The sequence below is a fragment of the Oryctolagus cuniculus genome, chromosome 11 (genome assembly GCF_051225735.1).
Source record: "Oryctolagus cuniculus isolate XC-2025 breed Fujian yellow rabbit chromosome 11, ASM5122573v1, whole genome shotgun sequence".
Taxonomy (NCBI): domain Eukaryota; kingdom Metazoa; phylum Chordata; class Mammalia; order Lagomorpha; family Leporidae; genus Oryctolagus; species Oryctolagus cuniculus.
This window is the reverse complement of record NC_142877.1, coordinates 106792546-106820378: the sequence shown is the minus strand read 5'-3', so window position 1 is coordinate 106820378 and position 27833 is coordinate 106792546. Positions and strand designations below refer to the sequence as shown.

Below are 27833 nucleotides of genomic sequence, written 5' to 3'. Positions count from 1 at the left end.
TGTCCCGGTTGCCCCTCTTCCAGGCCAGCTCTCTGCTGTGGCCTGGGAAGGCAGTGGAGGATGGCCCAAGTGCTTGGGCCCTGCACCCCATGGGAGACCAGGAGAAGCACCTGGCTCCTGCCTTCGGATCAGCGTGGTGTGCCAGCCGCAGCGCGCCAGCCATGGTGGGCATTGGAGGGTGAACCAACGGCAAAAGGAAGACCTTTGTCTCTCTCTCACTATCCACTCTGCCTGTCAAAGAAATTAGAATGGGTGCCGGGTTCTAGTCCCGGTTGCTCCTCTTCAAGTCCAGCTCTGTGATGTGGCCCGGGAGGGCAGTGGAGGGTGGCCCTGTACTCACATGGGAGACCAGGAAGAAGCACCTGGCTCCTGGCTTTGGATGGGTGCAGCGCCAGCCATAGCAGCCATTTGGAGAGTGAACCAATGGAAGGAAGACCTTTCTCTCTGTCTCTCTCTCTCTCTCTCGCTGTCTATAACTCTACCTGTCAAATTAAAAAAAAAAAAGAAATTAAAATGTTTATATGCACATGTATGTTGTAGGGGATGGGGGTGGGAAGGTGACCTCTATCTTTGGTCAGATGCTTAGACGGTTTAATGGGCCAAACAAGGTTGTGGATTGTTAATGTAAGAGGGTATTTAATGTGAAGATACAAAATAGTGGCAAGTGGTACATGATCCAATATTTTCAAGGAGCAGATGGGTTGGTGGTGAACCAGCGTGTAGACCCACCTTTGAGTCTTTGGAACAAAGAGTTGGGGTGGTGGTGAAAACCCACTTTTGCTGTTCAAAGAAAATTCTCCCTAAAAACCAAATTGTCCTGGACCCTGGGAAAATATATTGTTACCAGTCACAGCTCAAATGGGCTTCAAGAACAAGGGAAGTTATAACTTACACAGCTGCAAAGCCCAGGACCAGGTCTGGTTCAGCTCAGGCTTCATCCAGTGGCTCACATGATGTTACCAGGCTCTGGTTTTTCATTATTTCTCAGCTTGTCTTTGCTGCCCTGATGCTGGATCAACTCCTTGGCTCCTCCCTCATGGAAGGAGGTTGACAGTAGCAGCTCCAGGTTCAAGTTGAGCAGAAATGGCCCAAAGCCCTAGAACTGAGCCTGTCTGTCTCTGATTAGCTTGACTTGGGCCATGTGCTTGTATCTGACTCAGTCACTGGTGCTGAGAGAGGGTGATGCTCTGATTGGCTAATCCTGAGTCATATGCCGGCTGTGCAGCCAGAGGTGGGATCAGACTCGCTGGAACAGCATTCACTGAGTACTGCGGTGGGTGGACCCCAAATGATGACCTAAGGCTCTATTGTGGAAACTGTGGTAGGGTGAGGCAGTCAAGTAAATATCCCAAATGTTTATTACAGCCTTGGGGTTTTAGAATCTGACAGACATGTCCTCAGATGCTTGATTTTTCCAGGTCTCAGTGAGAAAATTATTTAATATTGGGAATCCTTAGTTTCTCCTATAAAATAGATTGACATTAATCACCTTGAACATAGTAATAATGTAAAATACTCCAAAACAATGCCAGGCACACCTCGGACACAGAGCAATAGCTAAAGAGAATGAAAAATAAAAATGGGTCCTGAGGTAACACATGTGTTTGGTTAGAGTCTGAAGTGTGGCCAATATTCGTTAACAAATCACATTCTGAATTGTACCAGTTGATTAATATTCATTAGGATGTTCAAGAATCAAGTCTTTTTGTGTATTTGGTTTTGGATCAACTTGGTTCTCCATAATGTTCTCCCTAGCATTTGATTTTGAATATTATTGAAAGGTAAGCTTATTTTAGACTTTATTCTTTAGTGTATGTATGTATGTTGTCGCTCCCCCTCTTCGTGGAGGAACGACACAGGACCCTGCGCTGTTCTTTTGTCTGCTCGGCCCTCCCCGGGTTTGCTGCTGGTTCTTCCCGGGTTGGCTACTGTCCCTTCCACCTCCGTGGAAGGGCGGTTCCCCCGGGCCACTCTCCCCACTTCCGCAGGGGAGCAGCACACCGCCGGCCGGCTCTCTCGGGGGCTGCACAGGTGTTCCCCTTAGATGTTCCCCTTAGATGTTCCTGGTGCATGCCGTCTCTCTCCTCCTTTATAGTCCTCCTCTGCCAATCCGTGCTCGGCTGCCCACACGCCGAGTACGCTGCTCTCCTCCAATCAGGAGCAAGTCCTACAGTTTATTGGCTGAACTGGAGGCAGCTGTGTAAAAGCTGTTTTCTCCTCTCCCAGCGCCATATTGTGGGAGAGCAGATGCATAGAATAAGTCTTTTTTTTTTTTTTTTTTTTTTTTTTTTTTTTTTTTTGACAGGCAGAGTGGACAGTGAGAGAGAGAGACAGAGAGAGAAAGGTCTTCCTTTGCCGCTGGTTCACCCTCCAATGGCCGCCGCTGCAGCCGGCGCACCGCGCTGATCCTGGCAGGAACCAGGAGCCAGGTGCTTTTCCTGGTCTCCCATGGGGTGCAGGGCCCAAGCACCTGGGCCATCCTCCACTGCACTCCCTGGCCATAGCAGAGAGCTGGCCTGGAAGAGGGGCAACCGGGACAGAATCCGGCGCCCCAACCGGGACTAGAACCCGGTGTGCCGGCGCCGCAAGGTGGAGGATTAGCCTATTGAGCCACGGCGCCGGCTTAGAATAAGTCTTAATTCCAGTAACTTAGTCTAGTCCGGGTTGCTCCCCACATATGTAAACTAAATACCTGAATTATAAGGTACAAAATGGATGGATTATAAAAAACTCTTTAGAAGAAACTACTGAATTGCTTTTCTTTTGGATTTTACATACCCTTTGATCCCTTGATACCTTCAGAATCTCATAGTCTATAGTGAGGGTAGTGGGAGGCCATTTGGGAAGCTGGTAGTTATTGTAAGGCAATGTAGAGCTACCAGTTTGTGCTCTTAAGCCTTAGAAATACTTAGGAGGTCCTTGAATATATCTGAGATTAGTGGATAAGGTTCAAGTTTAGCTCAGGGGACCTGTCATCCTACAAGTTCATCCCAAATTTTATCTAAGATCTTGAAGCTTGAAGCTGATGTTGGCCATGCTGTAGTTCTTCCAGGTCTATTGTAGTCCATACGTGAACCATGGTGCAGCCTAGTTACCTACAGAAGTACAAGGTCTACCCTGTACCTTGGGAACTTATCAGGCTAACATAGCTGATGTTTTTTTTTTTTTTTGTCCGTATATATTGATACCAGTCTCTACTTCCTTTTCCCCTATTCCCCTCCAAACAAACCAAGGAGATGTAGTTATCTCCAGAGACAAGAGGGCATTTTGGCAGTCTAGACAACCCTGAACTTAATTAGGTAACAAGATTGGAATTGCAGTAAGTTGAAACCAGCAGGAACCTCAGAGATCACCCAATTGCCTAGCCTTCCCTCTTATGTTACCAGGGTTTAAGGGACTTGCCTAATAGCAGAACTGTAACCATGCTGATGGGTGTCATAGTATTAGGGCATCTTATTAAAATTATACTCCACTCCCCCAACCTCAGCCATGCATAGACTCACACACATACCCTACAAGGTTGAACTAGATAACTTCATACTTAGCTAGCAATTTGAAAAGATGACAAAATATACGTAGCAGGTCTAATATTTTTGCCTTTGTCATTCTGAGGTCATGAATAACTTGGAATCCCAAGCAGGAATCTATGTACAAGTAGCATGAAGGAGGTTAAATTGTTTGCTTACAGTTTTCTTTCATGAACATACAGATGGCTGTGATATGTGGCCCCAACATAGTGAGAAGGTAATATAAATACAGAGAGGCAGATGCCTTCCTGGGCATTTATAATAACCATGTACAATGGAAAATGTGGAACTACAAATCTAAGATGCTAAAATGTATCTTTTTTTGACTGTAAAGACTACAAGCACAGCTTTGAACGTTTCTATCATGAAGAGTTCATCGAGAAGTGTAAGGCAACGGTTGCTATTTCCAAGGAGCCAAAGAAGACCTTTGAAATCTTGGAAAAATTTGCCTTGAAGGATATGGACCTTGTTTTAAAAAATTCAGCAGCAGGTTCCAGTTCAGACCCGGTCTTCAGGTAAGATATTAAGCAACCTCAAACCTTTTCATGGACTCAAGCGAAACAGCTTGACGGGTAAATCAGATTCCCCCAATTTGCAATGTGTTCCCCTCACTTTCTCTATTCTCTGCCCATTCCTTCCTATAAAAGAGAACCCCTAAAAACTACCCCTGGGTAGAAATTTCCTGATTAGATATCATTCTGCATTGGAAGATTTTCTGGTATTTCACATACTTTCTTCCAGTGTCCTCACAAGGAGATCAAATAAACTCCTGAGGAGGGGTTTCGGCGGGGGTGGGGGTGGGGGGGCTTCTTTTTTCACCCTTGCATCAAAGTTGGGCTACATAATTTCTGAGAATGTTGGAATGACTTTAATGAGAAGAAATCAGGTTAAGAAATAGAAATGGGGGCTGGCACCGTGGCACAGTAGGTTAATCTTCCACCTGCGGTGCAGGCATCCCGTATGGGCGCCAGTTCTCGTCTTGGTTGTTCCACTTCCAATCCAGCTCTCTGCTGTGGCCTGAGAAAGCAGTAGATGTCCCAAGTCCTTGGGCCCCTGCACCCGCATGGGAGACCCGGAAGAAGCACCTGGCTCCTGGCTTCAGATCGGTGCAGCTCTGGCAGTTGCAGCCCTTGGAGAGTGAACCAACGGAAGGAAGACCTTTCTCTCTGTCTCTCTCTCTCTCACTGTCTGTAACTCTATCTCTCAAATAAATAAATAAATCTTTAAAAAAAATAGAAATGATGCATCATCATCATCATCATCATCATGTTGTATAGTTTACCAAGAGTCTCCATGTACATTGTCAGATCATTGTTAATTATGTTCAGATATTCAGCCAGTGCCTGTTAAAGTGATGTGGCCTGCATTATTATTTGTATTTGTGGGTAAGGGTCTGTGGGTTCCTAGAGCCACAAGAATGTTGGTAGCCATGTGCATGAGGGGACTGCAATAGAGAGTGATGAGCCTGGGGCAATGGTGCCAGCCACTGTGGCCTCCACGGAGCTCGTGCTACGGACACAGGTAACACATGGAGATAGGTCAGCCGTGTAGTGTGCTAGAGGACTTCAAGTGCTGTGGAGCAGAATGAAACACTGAAAAGGAACAGGCCATCTGGCAGGGCGAGGGAAGCCCTCCCTCAGAAGGTGGCGTTTGGGCAACCGCTGGAAACAGGTGAGGAGCAAGCTCTGCAGATATGCACTGGAGGAGCACTGCACACAGAGGCAGTCACAGGCAGGGGCTGGGGGCCAGAGAGAGCAAGGAGGGCAGTCAAGCCAAGGGGAGAGAGGGGGAAGGGAATGGATGGCCTTGTCTGGCCTCACATGGTCACTCTAGGGACATGGGCTTTTACTAGTTTTCAGCAGAGTGATCCCCTACCTAGATGACATTTCTCTTCTTAATTTTTAATTAATTTTCATTTTATTTTAAAGGAAGGCAGACAGATCTGTCTGTGTTTGAGTCTTCACGTGTGCATTATCAGCAAGCTGGATTGCAAGTGGAGGAGCTGAGACTTGAACCACTGTGATGTGGTGTGTGGGTGTCCCCAGTGGTGTCTTGGTCACTGCACCGAGCACCTTCTCTTGCATGACGTATTTTCATAGACTCACTCTGGCTGCTTAGCTGAGGATAGACTGAAAGAGGGCAAAGATGGAAGAAGAGTACAAAACCAAATCCAGCCATTAGAAAATTTGATTTTAAATAAAGATAGAAAATTTGATTTTAAATTCATATTAATGGAGATGGAATTTTTATGAAATAATGCTTATTTAGTGACCCTGCTGTAGGACTTTTATTTTAATGAATTTTCAGGCTCATGTTATTGCTTTGGTAAATCTGAATGTCAGACTTAATTCATTCACTCAACAATTCAGGGTCAGGTGCTGTGCTAGTCCCTAAATATACAGCAGTGAATAAGATAAGTCTGAGAACTCCTCCCTGTTATGCTTACGTCAATGAAAAATCACTAGACATGTATATATTGAGTCACAACTGTAGGGCACAAAGCTAGAGTCTGTATGTGTTGATATTCATGGTCCTGAGAGTCCCCTGTATATCCATTCACTTTTCACCAAAACATAAAAATAAAGCAGCAATACAGGTTACACTGCCCCCTTGCCAGTAGAAAAAACCGTATTTATGCAGTACTGCCAGCCAGCACATCCTGGCTGAGGTGCAGGCTACTTCTCAGCAAGTCTACCAATTAATGGAATTTTGTTGAATTTCTAATTTTGAGGCCATCAGGATTGGTGGGGATTCTTGACATGTAAGTGTTTTAATTTTGTATTCTCTTCCAAAGTGATGTTGCACCAGGGGCCAGGGTGGTGATGGTGATGGTAACCTGAGGAAGGATTGGGCAGCTCAGATAAGAGGGCAGTGGACCTGCCTGGGAGAGTTTCCCTCCCCGTGCCTTGCACCCTTGATGTGGCCCTACGTTCATGTTGGACAACCCCAGGATCGGTGTAGCTGGATGGGGCTCTCAGGCTGCTGTCTGTCTCTGTATTTCACAGATGACAAAACGAAAGCCCAGAGGGTGGATGACTTCTTTGAAAACAGTTGAAGCCAAAGTTGAAACCGGAACTTCCTGTCTCTAGAGACATAATGTATATGGGAAAATGGCCTCCTCTGCCTCTGTCTTTTCCTTTCTCCTCCCTCCCTTGCCCCCTTTTGGATAAATATTCTTGATTACATTCTACTGCTTTATTTTTCAGGCTGAATTATCTTCCAACGTACAAGTCTATTTTGCTCTTGTCTGGAGAACGTGGTTGCGGGAAATCCACTCTGCTTGCCAGCTGGGTGGATTATTTCAAAAAGAAACATCCAGGCCTGTTGCTGATCCCGCATTTTGTGGGAAGCACCTGTGAAAGCAGTGACATCATGACCGTGATCCACTACTTCATCTCGGAGTTGCAGCACAAGAACTACGGTAACTGTGTCATACGCTTACATCATTCAGAGCACACCTGGTGAGCTAGAAATGAGTGTTTCTCTCTGCTGATGTGGCTACAAAGTGCTTCAAATAATTCATAGGATGTTTGATTAAAAGCTGTTTACTTTCTTGTAGAAAAAGTTTGAAATTCAGGCATCTGTGGGATATTCCACAAGCTCATGAAAAAAATGTATTATGAACAAACTGTGCCGTCAGAACACTCCAGGCAAAGGGAACAGCTAAGTAATACGAGTACAGCTCCTAAGCTGGACACAGAGTTGAATGAATTAGAAAGGGAAATGTGGCCAGGGTAACCGTACAGGGTGCACTACAGAGGGGACTGACCAGATGAAGCCGGAAGTAAAGGTGAGGCTATTTTAGATCACGGCCAGGATGGTAGGTGTGGATTTAAGAGTACTGGGAAAACAGTGGAGAGTTTTGGGTAGTGGAATGGCATGATTTGACTGATATTTTAAAAAGATCAATATAAGGCTTGCACTGTGATGTAGCGGTTAAAGCCACTGCCTGTGGTGCCAGCATCCCAAATGGGCACTGGTTTGAGTCCTGGCTGTTCTATTTCCAATACAGCTCTCTGCTATGGCCTGGGAAGCAGAAGAAGATGGCCCAAGTCTTTGGGTCCCTGCACCCACAAGGGAGAGAAGAAGCAGCTCCCAGCTCCTGGCTTGGTCCTGGCCCAGCCCTGCCTGTTGTGGCCATTTGGGGAGTGAACCAGAAGTTGGAAGACCTCTTTCTCTGCCACTGCCTTTGTAACTCTGCCTTTCAAATAATAAATCAATCTTTAAAAAAGATGAATATTAGTCTGATGTGTGGAAAGTGGAGGGGAGGAGGAAGCATGGAGGCTAAGGCAGCAGTCCAGGCGGTGGCGTGGAGAAGAGCAGCAGAGAGGCTCTGGGTGGGTTGAGAATCTGCTGAGGAATTGAATGTGAAGGCTGAAGGACGGGGAGGAATCAAGACAACTCCCAGCTTTTGGTTTTTGCAAACAAGATGGGTGTTGAAGACTGTTGACTGAGATGGGACAGCTTCAGCGGAGCTGGGAAGGGGCAGCAGGTTTAAGGGAAATCAAGGTTTTAGCTTTGGCTGTGAGACATTTAAGATGCAAGGAGTTCCAGTGAGTGACAAGTGTGTGTGGGATCCGCATTGTGTCTAATTTTGTTCCAGGAGCAGCTGACCCTTGCATTCAGACAGCATGCCACACCACCTACTCACTGTGTGACCTTGGGCCAGTGATTTTAACTCTCTGTAGCTCAATCTTCCTATTTGTAAAATCTGGATAATCAGAAATGTGCCTTACAGGTAGTTGAGTGGACTAAGATAAAGTACGCAAGATGGAGGCACTTAGCTCATGCTTGGTGTACAGTGAGCACTGATAACCATCAGCTCTGCTGTTTGCCATGTGTGTCAGATCTTGCTGGCTCTGGGGAGTTCATCTGTTCTCACGCAGGGGCACACAGCCGTATGTGCTCTGGGTCTGGAATGAATATGTGGGTGTCCTTGGGTGAGTGTGTTGGGGGGGATCTGTAATATCTCTGAATGAAGGGAAGGGTATTGGAGTTTGTGTGTGTGTGGTATATCCATGAATAAATTGGGGTGCTTGTGTGTGCACAGGTTTCCTATGGTGGCATTGCTGAGGGCATAGAAACTGGGTAATATCAAAATCTGTGGAAGCAGGTGTATTGCAACTAATCCTATTCTGGCACATCCCAAAGGTGTTCATTGTGGCAAACTCAGTTGCACATGTCTAATTATGATTTTATTCCCAAAGTGAGTTGTTATTTTAAATGAGTGTTTTTGAGTACAAAAAGTTCCTAATAAAACAGCTATTTTTCAAATAGATCTTTGTGTGTGTGTGTGTGTGTGTGTGTGTGTTTTGACAGGCAGAGTGGACAGTGAGAGAGAGAGACAGAGAGAAAGGATTGGTTCACCCTCCAGTGGCCGCCGTGGCCGGTGCGCTGCAGCCGGCGCACCGCGCTGATCTGATGGCAGGAGCTAGGTGCTTCTCCTGGTCTCCCATGGGGTGCAGGGCCCAAGCACTTGGGCCATCCTCCACTACACTCCCGGGCCATAGCAGAGAGCTGGCCTGGAAGAGGGGCAACCGGGACAGAATCCAGCGCCCCGACCGGGACTAGAACCTGGTGTGCCAGCGCCGCAAGGCAGAGGATTGGCCTAGTGAGCCGCGGCACCAGCCTTCAAATAGATCTTTTTAAAAAATTATTATTGTTATTATTTATTTGAGAGGCAGTGAGACAGAGAACAATCTCCCACTGGCTGGTTCACTCCCTAAATGTCCTCAACAGCCAGGGCTGGGCCAGGCTGAAGCTGACAGCCTGAAGCTGGAAGCTGGAAACTCAATCTGGTTTTGCCAGGCAGGTGGCAGGGACCCAACTACCTGCTGCCTCCCAGGGTGCCTGTTAGCAGGAAGCTGGAATCAGAAGCAGAGCCATTCTGATAGGGGATATGGGTGTTTCAACCAGGCTATTAACTGCCAGGGTGAACGTCCACCCCAAATACACAGATTTTTTTTTTTTTAAAGATTCATTTATTTGAAAGTCAGAGTTACAGAGAGAGGCAGAGAGAGATCTTCCATCTGCTGGTTCAGTCCTCAAATGGCTGCAATGACTGGAGTTGGGCCGGTCTAAAGCCAGGAGCTTCCTCTGGGTCTTCCACGTGGTTGCAGGGGCCCAAGCACTTGGGCCATCTTCTGCTGCTTTCCCAGGCACATTAGCAGAGAGCTGGATCAGAAGTGAAGCAGCTGGGACTCAAACTAGTTTTGCAGACAGCGACTTTACCTGCTATCCACAGAGCAGGTTCCCACACACAGATCTTCAGGCTGCCGATAGTAGCATGAATTTGGGAACAGACTGTGAGTACTTGATCCCTTCTAGGAAGAGTACCCCTCCTTGTTAATGTGGGGGCCAAGGAGAAGGGCTGCGGTTCTGAACTTGGACTATAACTCTGGCTCTTCACTAACGGTGTGATCTTAGGCAGTTTACTTAAGCTCTTTGGCCCCCTCCCCCCCTTTTTTTAATCTTGTAGTATTTTTTTAAAAGATTTATTTATTTATTTTAAAGGCAGAGGGACACAGAGAGATGGAGAGACAGAAAGAGACCTTCCATCTGCTGGTTCGCTCCCCAGATAGCTGCAACAGTTGGGGCTGGGCTGGGCCAGGCCAAAGTCAGGAGCCTGGAACTCCATCCAGGTCTCCCATGTGGGTGGCAGGGTGGGCTCCAATTTTTCATCTGTAAAATGAAGATGGGGTAACAGCACCTCCCTTGCGAGGCTGAGTCTTAAAATACAGTCATGTAAAAAAACTTCAAACAGTATCACACAATTGCTGTCATTGTTGTTGCTGTTTATTATTGTTGCTGTGTTATTCCTGGCAGAACTGGAGAAGGAAGCAGGAGTGGCAGGCTGCTTGGAGAAACCACTCTTGTTAGGAAGAAGAAGGGAAGGAAGATTTGTGAGCATGGGGCGTCCACAGCTGCTGCCTGGGCTCTAGGGCTGGGTTTCACCAGGGTCAGGTGGGTGTGGGCGGAGGAACGGAGCTGCTGCCCAGAACACAGCGAGCCTGAGAGCCAGGGGCCTGGAGCAGAGTCAGCTGCTTTGCAGAGAGCATTTGCTGGCAGCTGTCTCAGCTGTCTCTGCCTACAGCTCCGTCGTGGGCTGTGAACAGGGGGCCCTTCCTGTCCCAGACCACAACTCTTGGGTGAGGCTCACATTTCTGCTCCTCTATCCTCCACCCTTGCTTGGCACAGGATAATGGGATCTTAGGAACAAGAACTGCCTGTGGCCAGCTCTCCCAGCCCCCACACCTTGTGGGCAGCTGTGGCAGGTCCTGCAGAAGGTCAGAGTTGCTAGCTTTCTTATTGACATGTTTCCTGCATGGTACTGCATGGAACCTGCTGGCAGCCCTGGATAACAAAGCGTTCTTGTGGCGACTTGCTGAGTACCAGGCACCACTGTGCTAAAGGGCTTATCAGCATCTCCTTTACTACACCCAAAGACACATCTGTGCCATTATCCTGCAGATGAGATGCCTGGTTGAGGCTCAGAATCGCAGGACCAACATCAGGGAGTCAAACAAGGTGCCTCTTCCTCATGTCTGCCTTATCTTGCATCTTTGGGCCAACAGAGCAAAGTTTCACTCCTGACTGATTTCCCTCAGGCTCTGCTCCCAGCATCAGGTGTCAGGAGAGTCTGTGCAGGTTGGTGGTGGGCAGAAATCCTTGGTGGAGTTTGTGCATGGGTCATGTGACTTCTCAGCCTCATTTCTTTGCCTTTTGCTACACTGTATGGTAACCTTGGAGCAAACCAGTGTCTTCCAGACATCCCTGTCTGTGTCCCTTCAATCCCCTTCTCTTTTATTTTCTTTTTAAGATTTATTTATTTATCTGAAAGTCAGAGTTACACAGAGAGAGGAGAGGCAGAGAGAGAGAGAGAGAGGTCTTCCATCCGCTGGTTCACTCCCCAGATGGCCGCAACGGCTGGAGCTGAGCCAATCCAAAGCCAGGAGCCAGGAGCTTCTTCCAGGTCTCCCACACGGGTGCAGGGGTCCAAGGACTTGGGCCATCTTCTACTGCTTTTGCAGGCCAAAGCAGAGAGCTGGATTGGAAGAGGAGCAGCTGGGACTAGAACTGGTGCCCATATGGGATGCCTGCACTTCAGGCCAGGGCGTTAACCCACTGTGCCACTGCACAGGCCCCAGTCCCCTTCTCTTGAAACACCTGTCCCTTTGCTCAGGTCAATGAAATCCTTCTCCCCCTTAAGGCCCCACCCAAAGGTCACCCCTCTGTAAGAGGGGCTGATGGGGTCTCTCTCTTACTCCCCCCAGCTTTGAATGGGCAGGAGGCCAGTATAGTCCTGGTCCCATTATGTCTCCCTCCAGAAACTGAAACTGTGCTCCTGAGTGCTCCAGGTGACTTAGTGATGATCCTGTCATCATGTGAGTCCTGTGAGCCCCATGGTCATGCCTAGTTTATGAACCATTGTTGGACCCAGTTCCTGGCACAGGACAGAAGGTTCTCAATCAGTGTTGAATGATGAGATGCAACATTTATTTTTTTTAAATTTTATTTATTTATTTTTTGACAGGTAGAGTGGACAGTGAGAGAGAGACAGAGAGAAAGGTCTTCCTTTTGCCATTGGTTCACCCTCCAATGGCTGCCACGGCCAGCGTGCTGCGGCTGGCACATTGCGCTGATCCGAAGGCAGGAGCCAGGTACTTCTCCTGGTCTCCCATGGGGTGCAGGGCCCAAGCACTTGGGCCATCCTCCACTGCACTCCTGGGCCATAGCAGAGAGCGGCCTGGAAGAGGAGCAACTGGGACAGAATCTGGTGCCCCGACTGGGACTAGAACCCGGTGAGCCGGCGGCGCCACATGCAGAGGATTAGCCTAGTGAGCCGCGGCGCCGGCCGAGATGCAACATTTCTAAAAAGTAACAGGGTTAGTCAGTAGCTAGATCATTAAGTGCATGTTTAAACACTTGAGATGTGACCACTTAAATAACCCATGGGCCATTGTCGTTTAGTAGAGACAGGTTGCTGCAGCCAGAATAGAGGGGCATGTTTAGGATAATTTTCCACTGCTAGTCATGCTGACTTTATCTTCAATATCATTTTGAGAAAAAAATTATAGTAACTCAAAATGTGATTTTAAAGCACTGAACACACACGAGTGCTTTCCTTTGTATACAAAAATATAAATCTAGGGGTGAGTGGGTGGTACAGCGGTTGGGACACCTGCATCTATATCAGTGCCAGTTTGTGTGTGTTTCATTAAGATTTATTTATTTGAAAGAGTGAATGAGTGAGAGATGTCTTCCATCTACAGCCTTACTCCCAAAATTTAATCAGTAGTTGGAAGTTCTCTCTCTCTTTCTGTATCTCTCTGCCTTTCAAGTAAAATGTAAATCACTAAAATAAATAACTAAATACAATTTTTAAAAGATAGAAATCAGTGAGCATCATCCTCGAGATGCTTGTCTATTTATTGCCTAGGATTCACTCTGGGACTGTCAGTAGTGGTGTGATGCTTTACCATCAGCCAGCCAGCGTGTACCTCCTGAGGTTCAGTCATATCCGCTTTGTCTCTTAACCTCTGTGCCTGCTTTGTGAATCCACATCTCTGTGGGCTCCCCCCAAGTGGGAGTGAACCATATAGGCCGAGAAAGGGCAACTACGTATAGCTTGAAACAAACTGTGAGAAGTATCGTGACAGCTCCTAAGGACCTGTGGGTTCAGGGCCTCAGTGTGTAGGCCTCCGTTTCCTCATCTACAGAGTGAGGGATTTGGTCTAGACTAGATGATTTCCAGGAACCCCTCCAGCTCTAGAATTCTGTGTTTCAAGTCTTGAAGTCTCAACAGTGTCCATGGTTTTAAATATTTAAAAAAAAAACTCAGAAGCTGCAGCCGGCACCGTGACTCAATAGGCTAATCCGCCTTACGGCGCCGGCACACCGGGTTCTAGTCCCGGTTGGGGCGCTGGATTCTGTCCTGGTTGCCCCTCTTCCAGGCCAGCTCTCTGCTGTGGCCAGGGAGTGCAGTGGAGGATGGCCCAAGTGCTTGGGCCCTGCACCCGCATGGGAGACCAGGAGAAGCACCTGGTTCCTGCCTTCGGATAAGTGCGGTGCACCGGCTGCAGCATGCTGGCTGCGGCGGCCATTGGAGGGTGAACCAACGGCAAAAGGAAGACCTTTTTCTCTGTCTCTCTCTCTCTCACTGTCCACTCTGCCTGTCAAAACAAAAACAAAAACAAAAAAACAAAAAACAAAACAGAAGCAGCAGTATCAAGATTAATTTTTTTGTCTTCTTTCCCTCCCCTTCCCTTCCCCTCCCCTTCCCTTCCCTTCCCTTCCCTTCCCGATTTCTTGATGATACACCCTTCTCATCTGTAATGGTGTATTTCTCAAGGCTCATCTCAGATGTCTTCTGTGAGGAACTTTCTTCCTTGTGATGTCTGCATCGCTCCAAGGGGTTTCCACTCACATGCTGCCTTGAAAGGTGGTATTTGTGAACAGAGCTCATTCCCGCCTCCCTAAAGTCCTTGACTTATATTTCAGACCATTTTGTCTCCTCTCAACATCTAGCACAGAACTTTCACATAGTAGGCAATCAATAAATATTTGTTCAAAACAATTGCCTTCATCTTTTATTTTTATTTTATTATTTTATTTTTATTTTTTTGACAGGCAGAGTGGACAGTGAGAGAGAGAGAGACAGAGAGAAAGGTCTTCCTTTTGCCGTTGGTTCACCCTCCAATGGCCGCCGCGGCCAGCGCATTGCGCTGATCTGATGGCAGGAGCCAGGTGCTTCTCCTGGTCTCCCATGGGGTGCAGGGCCCAAGCACCTGGGCCATCCTCCACTGCACTCTCTGGCCACAGCAGAGAGCTGGCCTGGAAGAGGGGCAACCAGGACAGAATCCGGCGCCCCGACTGGGACTAGAACCTGGTGTGCCGGCGCTGCAAGGCGGAGGATTAGCCTAGTGAGCCGCGGCGCTGGCCAAAACAATTGCCTTCAATAATTCTAACAGACTCTTAATGCATCTCAGATACTTAATTAAAGCTGGGACTTGATTTTTCTGGACCCTGATATGCCTATATTTCTATGGAAAACATTGCTTTAGAAAAACAAAAGCAAGACAGAAATTGTTTGTTGTAAAACATCTTCAGGATATTAAGTAGTTGGTCACAGTTTTCTGCTACTAAGTCACTTGATTATAGTCTGAAAGTTGGTCCTTTCAAACTCCTTGGCTGTTTCCTGGTTTATAGCTTAGTTTTCCCTAGTAATGCCTGGGATTCTGTGTGTATGGAGGGGGAATGGGGGTAGACTTAGGATTGGTTTTGCTAGACTTTTTTTAAGTTTTTTTTTTTTTTTTTTGAAAGCAAAAGTTACAGGGGAAGGGGAAGGAGAGAGAGAGAAAAAGAGAAAGAGAATATTTTCCATCCACTGGTTCACTCCCCAAATGGCTGCAACAGCAAGGGCTGGGCCAGGGAGAGCCAGGAGCCAGGAGCTTCCTCCGGGTCTCCCACATGGGTGCAGGAGCCCATGTATTTGGGTCATCTTTTGCTGCTTTCCCAGGCATATTAGCAGGGAGCTGGATCAGAAGTGGAGCAGCCAGGATTCTAACCGGCGCTCATGCAGGATGCCAGCACTGCAGGCCATGGCTTAACCTGCTGTACCATAGCACTGGCTCTGGTTTTGCTAGGCTTTATGTGGGCTAGGACCAAATATACCAGGCAGTGAGTAGCAGATGCTGCATATATGCCTTGCTGGAAGAACCAAGGGTGGTGGCCATGATCCCTAAACACGCCATGACCCCTGAGCCTGATGTTTCATTTCTTTCCAACGGGGTCTGTTTTTGCTTTTTGGAGATTGAGAGTAATGCTTTGGATCATTCACAGATATTTTTCATACAAAATCCTAAGAATGCATTGGCAACATCTGGTGGTAAATATCATTACCATTTTGGGTAATGATACCCTTTTGGGATTGAAGCTTTTGAGGATGCTAATCACATGTGCACATATATGTGTCATACATGTGTCAATGGTATAGCTGAGGCTAGCAGTCATTTTTCCCAACCTCCTTTGCTCCCCAGCCTATTAACATGTTTTAGCAATGATGAAAACAATTTCACCTAACTTGAGCAAATTTCTATGCTGTAGGTACTCAGCTCGAAATGGATATTGTTAACGAAGAATCGAATATCTTGGTCTTTTCACTTCTTGTAGAAATATTCATTGCTTCCATCAGTTTAAAGCCATGTATACTTGTACTAGATGGAATCGAAGAATTGATTGGTATTTATGGGATTTCAGGTCAGAAGGTAACATGTTTTTAAAAGAACCCTTATTTAATTGCTATTTTATAGAAAGGAGACCCCATTATTGAAGATATGCATAACTCATTGTCATTGCAGCAATGTTTCTGAGTGTAACCAATGTTACTTTTAGTTACTGCTTTCTATCCTATTGCACAAGTACTTATTACAGTGTTTGCAATGGACTGGGTACCGTTGTAGGAATTTTAAAAAATATTAACACATTTTAATATGCACAACAATATATGAGGAAGAGACTGATCATATTTCATATTTACAGAGGGGACTGAGGACAAAGGTGCTTGTCTAAGGTCCTAAGATAATTAAGTAGTGGACTCAGAATTCACACATGAGCAGTCTGGTCCCAAAAACTGTGGTCTTCACCCTTGCAACAGATATGCCCCCTATTTTATGCTTTGATCAGTCATTTATTGGACTTCTATGTTCTTTATGTTTTATAGTTTGTTCTGTCTCATCACTGATTTTACATAAACATTTTTTAAGATTTTTAAAAAATATTTATTTATTTGAAAGTCAGAGTTCTACAGAAGGAGAAAGAGGGAGAGGGGGAGGCGGAGGGAACGGGGGAGTGAGAGGGAGGTCTTCCATCCGTTGGTTCACTCTCCAATTGGCCTCAACAGCCGGAGCTGGGTTGATGCAAAGCCATAGCAGAGAGCTAGATCAGAAGTAGAGCATCTGGGACTTGGACCGGTGCCCATATGGGATGCTGGCACTGCAGGCAGCGGCTTTACCTGCTATGCCACAGCGCTGGCCCCAAAGATTTTATTTACTTCTTTGAGAGATAGAGTTACAGAAAGAGGGAGAGACAGAAAAGTCTTCCATCCACTGGTTCACTCCCCAGGTGGCCACAACAGCTGGAGCTGGGCTGATCTGAAGCCAGGAGCTAGGAGCCAGGAGCTTCTTTCAGGTCTCCCACATGGGTGTAGGGGCCCAAGCACTTGGGCCAGCTTCCACTGCTTTCCCAGGACATATACAGGGAGCTGAATTGAAAGAGGACCAGCTGGGACATGAACTGGCACCTGTATGGGATGCCTGTGCCACAGGTGGAGGAGACTTAGCCTATGATGCCACAACACTGGCCCCCTGACTTTGCATATTCTAAATCTCTTTTTTCCTGTTTGAAATAATACTAGATGCATTAAACCTCTACTGCTTCTTAGTACCAGTCAATCTTTTGGAAGTAGTTTCTTTAAAATTCTGTAAGTAATAAATGGGTCTTATAGAAAATAAGGTTAAAGAAGGAAAATAGAACTCATCTCTGTTAAATCATTTTGTGGGTGTCATATACTCCTATGGCTACTTATATATGCTATGCATATTTGTGTCTGGGCCCCCTACATGTGTTGTAGGAACCCAGGCCCTTTTCCAGGCATATTATCAGCAAGCTGGATTGAAAGTGGAGCAGCTGGGACTTGAACCACAGCTCATGTGGGATGCTGGTTTTGTAGGCTGTGCCACAGTGCCTGTCCCACCATATCGTTTTGTAATCTTTTTTTTCCTTTTAACTTGAGAGACAGAGAAAGGGAAGCAGACAGAGTGACCTATCAGCTGGTTCATGCCCCAAATGCCTGCAATGACTGGAACCAAAAACAAATGCCAGGATCTGGGAACAAAATCCAGATCTCTCCACATGGATAGCAGAAACTTTACCTGAGCCATCACCACTGCCTTCTAGGGTCTGCATTGTCAGGAAACTGGGATCAGGAGCTGGAGCCTGGAACCAAACCCAGGCATGCCAAATATGGAATGTGGGCATGTTAACCCCTAGGCTAAATGCCAACTCCCTGCTTTTTAATTTAACGCATGATATCCATTGTACATTCAGTAAGTAATTATTGACTGCTTACTATGGGCAAAGCACCATAAGCAAAGACATCCATGGTGTCCGCAAAGAAACAGAACCTTCATTTTATTGAGGAATGACAGACTTTCATGAAAGCAAGAACTTGGATAAGTATAAAATTACATTCGTGGCCGGCGCTGCGGCTCAATAGGCTAATCCTCCGCCTGCGGTGCTGGCACACCGGGTTCTAGTCCCGGTCGGGGCGCCGGATTCTGTCCCGGTTGCCCCTCTTCCAGGCCAGCTCTCAGCTGTGGCCAGGGAGTGCAGTGGAGGATGGCCCAAGTGCTTGGGCCCTGCACCCCATGGGAGACCAGGAGAAGCACCTGGCTCCTGCCATCGGATCAGTGCGGCGCCGCAGCGCGCCGGCCGAGGCGGCCATTGGAGGGTGAACCAACGGCAAAGGAAGACCTTTCTCTCTGTCTCTCTCTCTCACTGTCCACTCTGCCTGTCAAAAAAAAAAAAAAAAATTACATTTGCTACCACTGCTGCTATGGATTGGCCTGTAGCACCAAGAGAGACTCTAATGAAAGAATTTGGCCTTCCAGGCAGCTTCATGGAAGAAGGTACTGGGCACAACTCTGCAGGAGGGAGAACTGAGTAGGGATGAACTGCAGTGGTCAGGGGCCTGCCTCTGGAGCCAGGCCCCACGCTTGAATCCTAGCCCACCCACTTACTAGCAGAATGAGCTAGATAGGATATTCAGCCCCTTGACGCTTCAGTGGCCTCTTCTGCCTTTCCAGATGCTTGTTGTAGGGATTGAGTGAGCTACTGTATTAAAATTACCCTCAAAATTTAATTTACAGAGAGATGACTGAGTGACGCCATAGGCGATGGCACTGGAAGAATGTATCACTTATTTTTCCTGAGAGAAGGGGACACGAAGGGCCCCAGAGGAAATATCAGAGTGGTCATAAGGCAAAAGGGGAAACTTAGGCCAGAGTCAATAGAACTTGGGTTTCCGTGGGAAAGGCTAGAGGGGCAGATTAAACACTTCAGGACTGGGCCAGCACCGCGGCTCACTAGGCTAATCCTCCACCTGCAGCACCGATACCCCAGGTTCTAGTCCTGGTTGGGGCGCTGGTTCTGTCCCGTTTGCTCCTCTTCCAGTCCAGCTCTCTGCTGTGGCCTGGGAAGGCAGTGGAGGATGGCCCAAGTGCTTGGGCCCTGCACTCACATGGGAGACCAGGAGGAAGCACCTGGCTCCTGGCTTCGGATCAGCACAGCTCCGGCCGTAGCGGCCACTTGGGGGTGAACCAATGGAAAAAGGAAGACCTTTCTTTCTGTCTCTCTCTCTCTCTCACTAACTCTGCCTGTGGAAAAAAAAACAAAAACAAAAACAATTCAGGACTGTTCAGTTTAAACTGGTGGCTTTAGGGCCCAGGGGCTGCCACGAGTTGTTTGATACCTGGCTCTTGGTTGATCTAGGGCAGAAAAAATACTGAGTTGGTATGTGAAAGTTACAAAAGAAGCTGGATTGGGAGTTGGCTATTTGGTATAGTACTTGGGATGCCCATGGGATGCCCACATCTTTTCAGAGTGGAGCATGGGTTCAAGACCTGACTCCGGTCACCATTCCAGCTTTCTGCTGATGTGCACCCTAGGAATTGGCAGGTGATGGCTTAAGTACTTGGGTCCCTGCAACTCACGTTGGATACTCAGACTGTGTTCCGGGCTCCTGGTTTTGGCCTGGCCCAGCCCCAGCTGTTGCTGACAATTAGGGAGTGAACCAGAGGATGGGAGCTTTTTTCCTGCCTCATTGTCTCTGTTCCTCTGCCTTTCAAATATAAATAAATAAATTTTAAAATATATTTTAAAAGCTGGATTGGGGCATATTGCAGGCAAGCTGTCCACCAATCCCAAGAACTGGCTAGCTTTCAGAATGGTAGTTTCTCTATTGGTTTGAAAGACCCCAAGAGATGACAAAATATTCTAAGATACAGACAATAAAAAACATGGTAATACAGTCAATTCCTGAAGATATGCTCAACGTAATGCCTGACTCAGCGGAAGCAGACAAAATGTAATAGTTGCTGTTACTAGACAAAGAGGAAGAGAGGAGGGGGATGACTTAAAAAACTGGAGAAAAGGTCTTTTTTTTTTTAAAAAAAAAAAAGATTTATTTATTTATTTGAAAGGCAGAGATACAGAGAGAGGGAGAGACACAGGTCTTCCATCCACTGGTTCACTCCCCAGATATACACAATGGTTGGAGCTGGGCCGATCCAAAGCTAGGAGCCAGGAGCTTCTTCTGGGTCTCCCATGTGGGAACAGGAACCCAAGTACTTGGGCCATTGTCCACTGCTTCTCCAGGCCATTAGTAGGCAACTGGATTGGAAATGGAGCAGCTGGGAGTTGAATCAGTGCCCATATGGGATGCCGGTGCCACAGGTGGAGGCTTAGCCTACTACACCACAGCACTGACCCTGAGAAAACATTTTACTAGATGTTTATTTTGTTCCAAAGTAAAGCCATTGAACTCAGGAACCAGACCGTGGGTTTGAATTCCAGCTTTGCTGCTTGTTAGCGGAATGAATTAGATGAGACATTTAATTATGGCTGTACAAAGAGACAATTCTTCAGCATAAGATAATGTCTTCTTTTTCAACCAAATGGTTCTATCTGTTCTCTCTTACGTTTTCTCTGATTATTATTATAGGTCATTCTATAAAAGTCTGTGACTTTATGAACCTCTTTTTAAAAAGACTCCACATTTGCATGATCAGATTCTTAACAGATAGGTGGGTCAGTCAAATATGGTTTCATTAAAAAGAGTTTTACCATGCGGTTTACCATGAATAAGTAATCCCAACCCATACCCTAGACTTCTTCCCAGTATTCCACCTACTTTAAATTTGAAAGCCATTGGCAAAGGAATCGTGAAGGTCTTTAAAGTGTCCAAGGTTCTCTGGTTATCTCCATCAGGCAAGAGATTTCTCCTGGCTGCCACACTCGCTTTCTCCTCATTGCAAATTTATCATGAGCACTGTCTCCTCCAGCCTGCCCTACAAGTCACTGTATGCCCGCCCAGATGTGAGGACTGTGGAACTCATTAGCATGGACAATAACGAAATGAAGCTCAAGGTCTTTAGACAGCACCTCTCCATTCTCAACCAAGACCCCTTCCAACAGAGCAGATATGCCTTGAAGAATAATGCAAACAGCAATCCTTTAAAACTCCTGATCCTTGCCAATGAATTGAAAGAATGTAGAATCTACCGAAATGAGTTCCAGTGTATGAGTGAGTACTTGGAGGCGGCCTCTATTCAGGAACTCTGGGGATTGATCCTGAAACGCTGGACTGAAGACTATAGTTGGACTTGTAAGGAGGCTTCACGACAAGGTAGGCCTTGGGCGGTGTGGAAGCTGGGTGAGGAAACCGTATGGCTTCGCTGCAGCAGAGGAGGGTCTAGAGACAGAGTTGTGAGAAATAGAGGGTGCCCTGGTAAATTTGAATTTCAGATAATTAGCAAGTAATCTTATAGAATTATGATATCTGGGATATACTTATGCTAAAATTATTTTAATTGCTGACAAATTAAAAATAATATTCAGTGTAAGTATATCCCATATACTACACGAGGCACATTCATATCAAACCCTAATTAGTTGCTTATCTGAAATTCAAATTTTACTGGATGTCCTGTATTTTTCTTTGCTAAATCTGACTACCCTCTCTAGAGATCTCTGTGTGGACTGTAAGGAGAACTGTACTCGTCTGGCCCAAGTTTCAGTCACATTTTTCAGGGGCCTAAGAAATGGATCTTCATCATCTGTATACTTCAATTTAACCTCACTTTTGAGCCCACGGTCCTGCAATGACGGAAACCTAATCCAGTCAATCCAAGTTAATGCCACCAGCGGATTTTGTTTTCAGTGAAGCCGGGGTTGTTTCAGTCAAGTGAGCGTTTCTCGCCTTCCCATGTCTCTGTTGGGTCGAGCTCGGGTCCGATGACCTTGGTGCTGGGTGTCTTTGGTTGTTACTTACCACCGTGGTCTTTTGCTAAGGAGACCATGGGCTCAGACGGTCCTCTAGACTTGGGTCTTCCCCTAGGACACAGGCGTGCCCGGCATTCTCGGGTTGAGCGATCTTTGCTGCCCCCTGCTGACGCAGTCCCTCCTAGCGGAGAAAGCCCCGTTGCTCCCCTGGCCTCTCTGCTGCAGTGCGCCCTCTGCTCTGACGCTCCCGTGCCTGCCTCAGCTCTGCAAGGCGTCTCCTCAGCAGGAATACAGGTTCCCTTGAGAGCGTCCTCTAGCTGAGTCTGTTGTTTGTGGTAAACAATTTGTTCCACAAATTGGTCTGGGATTTGTTTCATGATATTCAGTAATTGGGCTTTTGAGAGTCTAACTTTGTCCTCTCGTGGTCCCCGTGAGAGTGGCCCATGGCTGTGCTACCCCCGATCTCCAGCACGGGGTAGGAAAGCCCAGGTCTCCTCCCCCAAGGACTGCCCTATCCCTCAGCGGTACCCAGAGACCCCGAGTGACTCGGGCCCAGGGAGCTCAGCCGAGGGGAAGCTTCTGCTGAGGCTGACCAGCTCTGCCTTGCCCACGGACTGCAGGTGCTTTAGAGCTGCACCCCAGCCCAGCACAGGAAATGACTTCGGACTGGCAGACTGTGCGGGCGTTGCTCTCAGTGCGCTGAAGGGTCCCTTTAGAGTTGGGGCGTCCTAAAGCCGGCAGGAAATCTGGCTTTGGAGGGAACATCTAAGTCAGGGGAGTAATAGCGCTGCTTCAGGGGTATCTGTGAGAGCGTGGCAGGAGGGCAATCCAGTAGAACAGCTGCCCCTACCCACACATACAAATCTGGGGTTTGGAAACCCGAAGTCAGGACTGCTCAGCCGAAACGCTCAGTGCAGTAACCGGCAATTTGCATTTGTAACGCTAGCTCTACCTGTGGCAGTTGTGTCACTGTAGATGGTATAGTTGTAACGGTATTGGCTCTGGGTTCAAATTCCCTTTCGGCATGGACTTCTGTGTGGCCTCCATTTTCCTTGTTTGTAAGACGGGGCAGTTTTAGTATTTGCCTTGCGGCCGACGGAAAGGAGTAAGTGGATTAATCACCTCAAACGTTAGCATGCTGCCCGACATGCTCGCCTCGGCAGCACATATACTAAAATCGGAGAGGCTGCCGCCGGCACACACTCACTCTCACTGTCCCCCCCCCCCCCCCACGTTGTCTGCCTAGGGCTGGACGGCTGGGTGACTGACACCCTGTGCTTGTTGTGCGTCTCACACTGTGGGTTGACGGAAGATGAGCTGCTCCAGATTCTGGACATGCTGGGCTATAGCAATCGTTACAAAGTGACCACGCTGCACTGGGCTGCCTTCCGCAGCGCCACCAAGCAGTGGGTCCAGGAGAAGCCCAACGGCCTCCTCTACTTCTGGCACCAGTCCCTGCGAGACGCTGTGGAGCACACGCTTCTCGGTAAGGCCTGGGTCTGGGAACCGGTCCTAAGGGGTTTGGCTAAGGGGGCAGAGCAGCTGCACACAGGGAGAGCCTGTAGCTGGGATTTCTGAAGTACGATTGAGTCCGTGCAGCAACATATCTCTAAGAGTGTAAGTTAGGAATTGGATTTACTTATGAATGACTGAGACGTGCCTTCAGTGGCTGACGCTCCAGGGCCTATTCTCCTACACAGGCAGTTCTGGGATGCTTTATTTACTCCACAAAATCACTTGCGACCCAACTCCTTCTATGTCCCCCATTCACCTTCTCAAGGTCACCTCATGCTCATGGTTGCCAGAGCTCCAGCCATCAAATACCAGGCAACAGGAAAGGAGATGAGAGGAAGAAGAGCTTGCTGCTTCTTTTAAAGGAGCTGTCCTTGCAATTTCTCATCATCATTTCCACTTCTGTCTCTTTGACCCAGAGCTTCATTATGTGATCACAGCTAAACACAAGGGGACCTGAAGAATAGTGGTTTCAACTGAGTGTACTGCCGTCCTAAACCAGCGTGGGCTTCTGTCACCAACAAAGGAGAGGGACAAGTATATTGGCTAGGAATTATCAGTGTCTGCCCTGATTCTGAAATCGGATTCTTAACCCTTCTAGAAGCAGAAGACTCTATGACAGTCACACAGAGAACTGCAGCTCTCAGGCTTTGAAAACTCTTGAGTCCTCTGGCAAGATTCCAAGCTCCCTGCACATTTCCTTTTATATTTACTGTGATCTTTTAAGCTTTCATTTAAAAAATGTAAATCCTTTTTGCTATTTCCCATCTGTATTGTAGTCGTTCCTACCATCTCTAAGTTGTGTAAAGTAGAGGAGAGAGCAGGCCTAGGAATGAAGTTGCTCTTAGATTTAATGTCATCTCTTCTCACTTGCCGTAGGATGGTTTGCAATGTGCTCCATTTCTGCTTTTCCCCCAGAACAATACACTCTTGTAGGTGTGGGGGCTAGAAGGGAACAATGTGGCTGTTAAAATTCTGGGAATGCATTGTCCCCCTTCACTGCATGGTAAGCCCAAAATAAAACCCTGCTGACACTATGCCCTATAGTTAGAGAGAAAGGCACGCTGCAGGATCAGGCTGTGAGCACCAGTCCTTGCCAGAGGCATCAGGAGATTAATTCACCCCCAGAAGCAACCACGCCCACAATATCAACAGCCAGGCCACACTCCTTGAGACCACTGTGACATTTCTGGTCAAGGGCTATCTTTTGACTCTTTTTTGTCAAATAGCATGTCAATCATTTTGAGGCAAGTTAGTCTTTTTTAACCACATGCATCTGCTTCTTGCCTTTAAAATTAATACTCTGAATAGCATAGCATTTGATTTGTAACCTATTTTGTGCCTAATGATCTAATCTAGAGACATTCTTTGATTCCTGGACTGTGATGGAGCAGCCTTCCTTCCCTTTTGTCACCAAAACTCAAGATTGTTTGTTCTTATATACTCTGTGTGTGTGTGTGTGTGTGTGTGTACACGTGCACCTTAGTGAGGGTGGAAAAGGATTAGGGCAATTGTAAAGGGGAGCTGAAAAGCTGAGAGAGTTGCCCTAGTACCAGTAGGCCATTGTTGTATCTGTTGATACAGGTCATGATAACCAGTTTTTTTGTTTTTTAGTCCTGTTACTGTGCTAGGCACTTCCTAACTTCCTATACATTATTTCATTTATTTCATGTGCAACCAGGACGTCATCAGACAAGGCCAGGTCACAACAGTGCTATTTTCCACCTGTTCCTCCTACCCACCCAGGAAGCCCTGATCTGCTCCTGATATTCCTGGGGGTCCCCCATGAGTGCCCCATGTCTCACCCATCTGCTTGTTGGCAGTGGTCATCAAAGAGTCTCGTCTGGTTTCTGTTTACAAGGTGGATGCCTCGCCACTATCCCTGCTGCTGGTGGCCACTGTGCACAAACCAGACATCATGCCAAGGGCCTTGCCCTCTTGTCCCAAAACAGTCAGCCCTTGAAGTGCCAGGTTGATGTGGACTCCATCAGATGTGGGCAAAGGTGTGTCCCCAAGCCCCACCTTTCTCAGGTTCCCAGGGAGCCTTTCCTGGGAAAAGCCTCTGCCATTTCTTTTTGTAACCTTCACCCCATAAAACTGTCCCAAATCCAGTCAGGGAAACCTATTTGTTTCTGCATCTGTTGAATGGAAGGAGCCAACATAGCATAATGCTTACAAGTGGGATCCTGATGCCAGATGGGGTTGAACTCCTGCCTTTCCACCTGCTAGTTGATGACCTTGGCTACATTTTACCACTCTGTGTCCCAGATCCCACATTTATGAACTGATATCACACAGGGTTGTTACTTACGAGGATTCAATGAGTTAACACACACAAAGCACTTAGAACCGCCTGGCCCATAGTCATACTCCAGGAATGCTATCCACCATTAATTTCCTTTTCAATTTCTTCATCTATCTTCCCTGTGGCCCCCTACCCACTATCTTCCCCAAATGGTCCTTGCAGATCACCTGGCTGTCTAGAATTCCGTGGGCCCGAAGTTGTTTTGTTTTATCAGACACTGTTGAGCACATCTGAATTCTCTGGGACCCACTTAGTTATGTTCAATACATGTTTGCTGAATGAATGCACTGCTATTAGTTTTGGGGGCCTGCTATTTCTAGCAGCCTCTATCTCTGCCGATTTGAGAGTCCATACTGGAAATAGTGTCTGCTTGGAGAACCAAACCCAGAGGATTGAGCACCAAAGAGGAGCCATTTCTATAGGGCTCTGTGGTCATAGGTCAGCAGCAGCCTTTTTCCATTGGCTTCTCACATCACTGTCACATCTACATGCTATTTGTCAGAGAGTCTACCCTCCCTCCTACTGGAAATCACTTTGATGTCTACTAGAAGGGATTTCATGTTAAGAGCAATGGCTTTGGAATCTGAAAGATCCCGTGTGACCTAGCTTAAATCTCGGACTCAGGTTTCTCACCTGCAAAATAGGGACAATAACAGTACTTACCTTGAGGGTATTAAAAATGCTAATTCATGTAAGGCACAGCTTCTAGTACTTACGACAAGCATTTGTAGTGGCTGGTTGAGCTCATCACCAATGTTCCCAGCCTCTACCCCACTATGAGGAACACTTCCTGGCTCCTTTGTCATCACAGGCCTTGTGACTGAGTTACCATTGGCAACATTCAAGATGGTGGCTGCTCCATCAGTCCTGGGGTGAGTGAGGAGACATGGATTGGAATTTTTGGTCTCTGATCCTGTGATGTACATTATAAACCTTTGCTCTTTTGAGTCACTGAGATTTGGGAGTTGTCTATCAGTATAGGATACTCTGGCCTACCATGAGGATGACAACAGCACTACTTAGAGGTCAGGCATTAAGTCAATGAGAACCGTGCTGTACTTTGTATGCAAAGACGATGCAGAGGTCAACCCTCTCCTCACATCCCCCTTGTAGCTGGAGGCGCACTGGAATGAAGTCAAATGCTCCCTGAGCTACTGGTCCTGTGCTGACTGGGGCAGCTCACCTGACCTGTCTGATTTAAGTAGCCTTGCTTGTCGGAAGAGGAATCGTACTCAGATCCTCCTCATGCTGTAAGAAGAGGAGATTAAACACAGTGTTGCCTCTGAAAATGTTTAGTACACTTTAAGCATTGTGCTTAATGCACCGGAACTTGGATTCAGGATCATTTTTGCCCCGGTTCTTTGTTTCTCTTGTCACCCACCCTACCTCCCAACTTAGTGCCCACAGACATGCCTTTGCCTCTCTTGGTAAAGGAGGGGAATTTTATTTTATTTTTTTTCTGTGGGCCTCTTTTTTTTTTTTTTTTTTTTTTTTTTTTGACAGGCAGAGTGGACAGTGAGAGAGAGAGAGACAGAGAGGAAGGTCCTCCTTTGCCGTTGGTTCACCCTCCAATGGCCGCCGCGGCCGGCATACTGTGCTGATCCGAAGCCAGGAGCCAGGTCTTCTCCTGGTCTCCCATGTGGGTGCAGGGCCCAACCCAAGAACTTGGGCCATCCTCTACTGCACTCCCGGGCCACAGCAGAGAGCTGGCCTGGAAGAGGGGCAACCGGGACAGAATCCGGTGCCCCGACCGGGACTAGAACCTGGGGTGCCGGCGCTGCAGGTGGAGGATTAGCCTATTGAGCAGCGACGCCGGCCTCTGTGGGCCTCTTAAGCCCTGCCTTTGCCACCTTGGGCATACCTGCACACTTTAGACCAGATAGCATGGTGTCTCTCCATATGAGTGGGTGAGCTGGAAGTCATTTCAATGGAAATGCACAATGGCCATATAAATAATGGGCTCCTCTTTCCCTATAGTTCTTTTTTTTTTTTGACAGGCCGAGTGGACAGTGAGAGAGACAGAGAGAAAGGTCTTCCTTCTGTTGGTTTACCCCTCAATGGCCGCTGCAGTCAGCTTGCTGCGGTCGGTGCACCGCGCTGATCCAAAGCCAGGAGCCAGGTGCTTCTCCTGGTCTCCCATGCAGGTGTAGGGCCCAAGGACTTGAGTCATCCTCCACTGCACTCCCAGGCCAGAGCAGAGAGCTGGACTGGAAGAGGAGCAACCGGGACAGAATCCGGCGCCCCGACTGGGACTAGAACCTGGTGTGCTGGCGCCGCAGGCAGAGGATTAGTCTATTGAGCTGCAGTGCTGACCTTCCCTATAGTTCTTATGAAGAGCTGGGCTTGGTGTGTCATCCAGCTGAAGTTGCCAAACAGAAAATTAAAAAAAATACTTCTAGTTTAGTTTCCAAGGACAGATGTTTCCAGGA

The 27833-nt window shown here is 47.4% G+C and overlaps 1 protein-coding gene across 1 annotated transcript in view; it reads left to right on the top strand.

Moving 5' to 3' along the window:
* LOC100355689 (putative tetratricopeptide repeat protein 41) overlaps window positions 1-27833 on the top strand; it is a 90353-nt gene that overhangs the window by 15426 nt on the left and 47094 nt on the right. Inside the window, exons 3-7 of the mRNA XM_089308896.1 lie at window positions 3862-4042; window positions 6734-6948; window positions 15633-15793; window positions 20574-20991; window positions 22834-23073. Of these exons, the coding sequence (XP_089165022.1) occupies window positions 3862-4042; window positions 6734-6948; window positions 15633-15793; window positions 20574-20991; window positions 22834-23073 (1215 nt within the window). The remainder of the gene's footprint in view (window positions 1-3861; window positions 4043-6733; window positions 6949-15632; window positions 15794-20573; window positions 20992-22833; window positions 23074-27833) is intronic.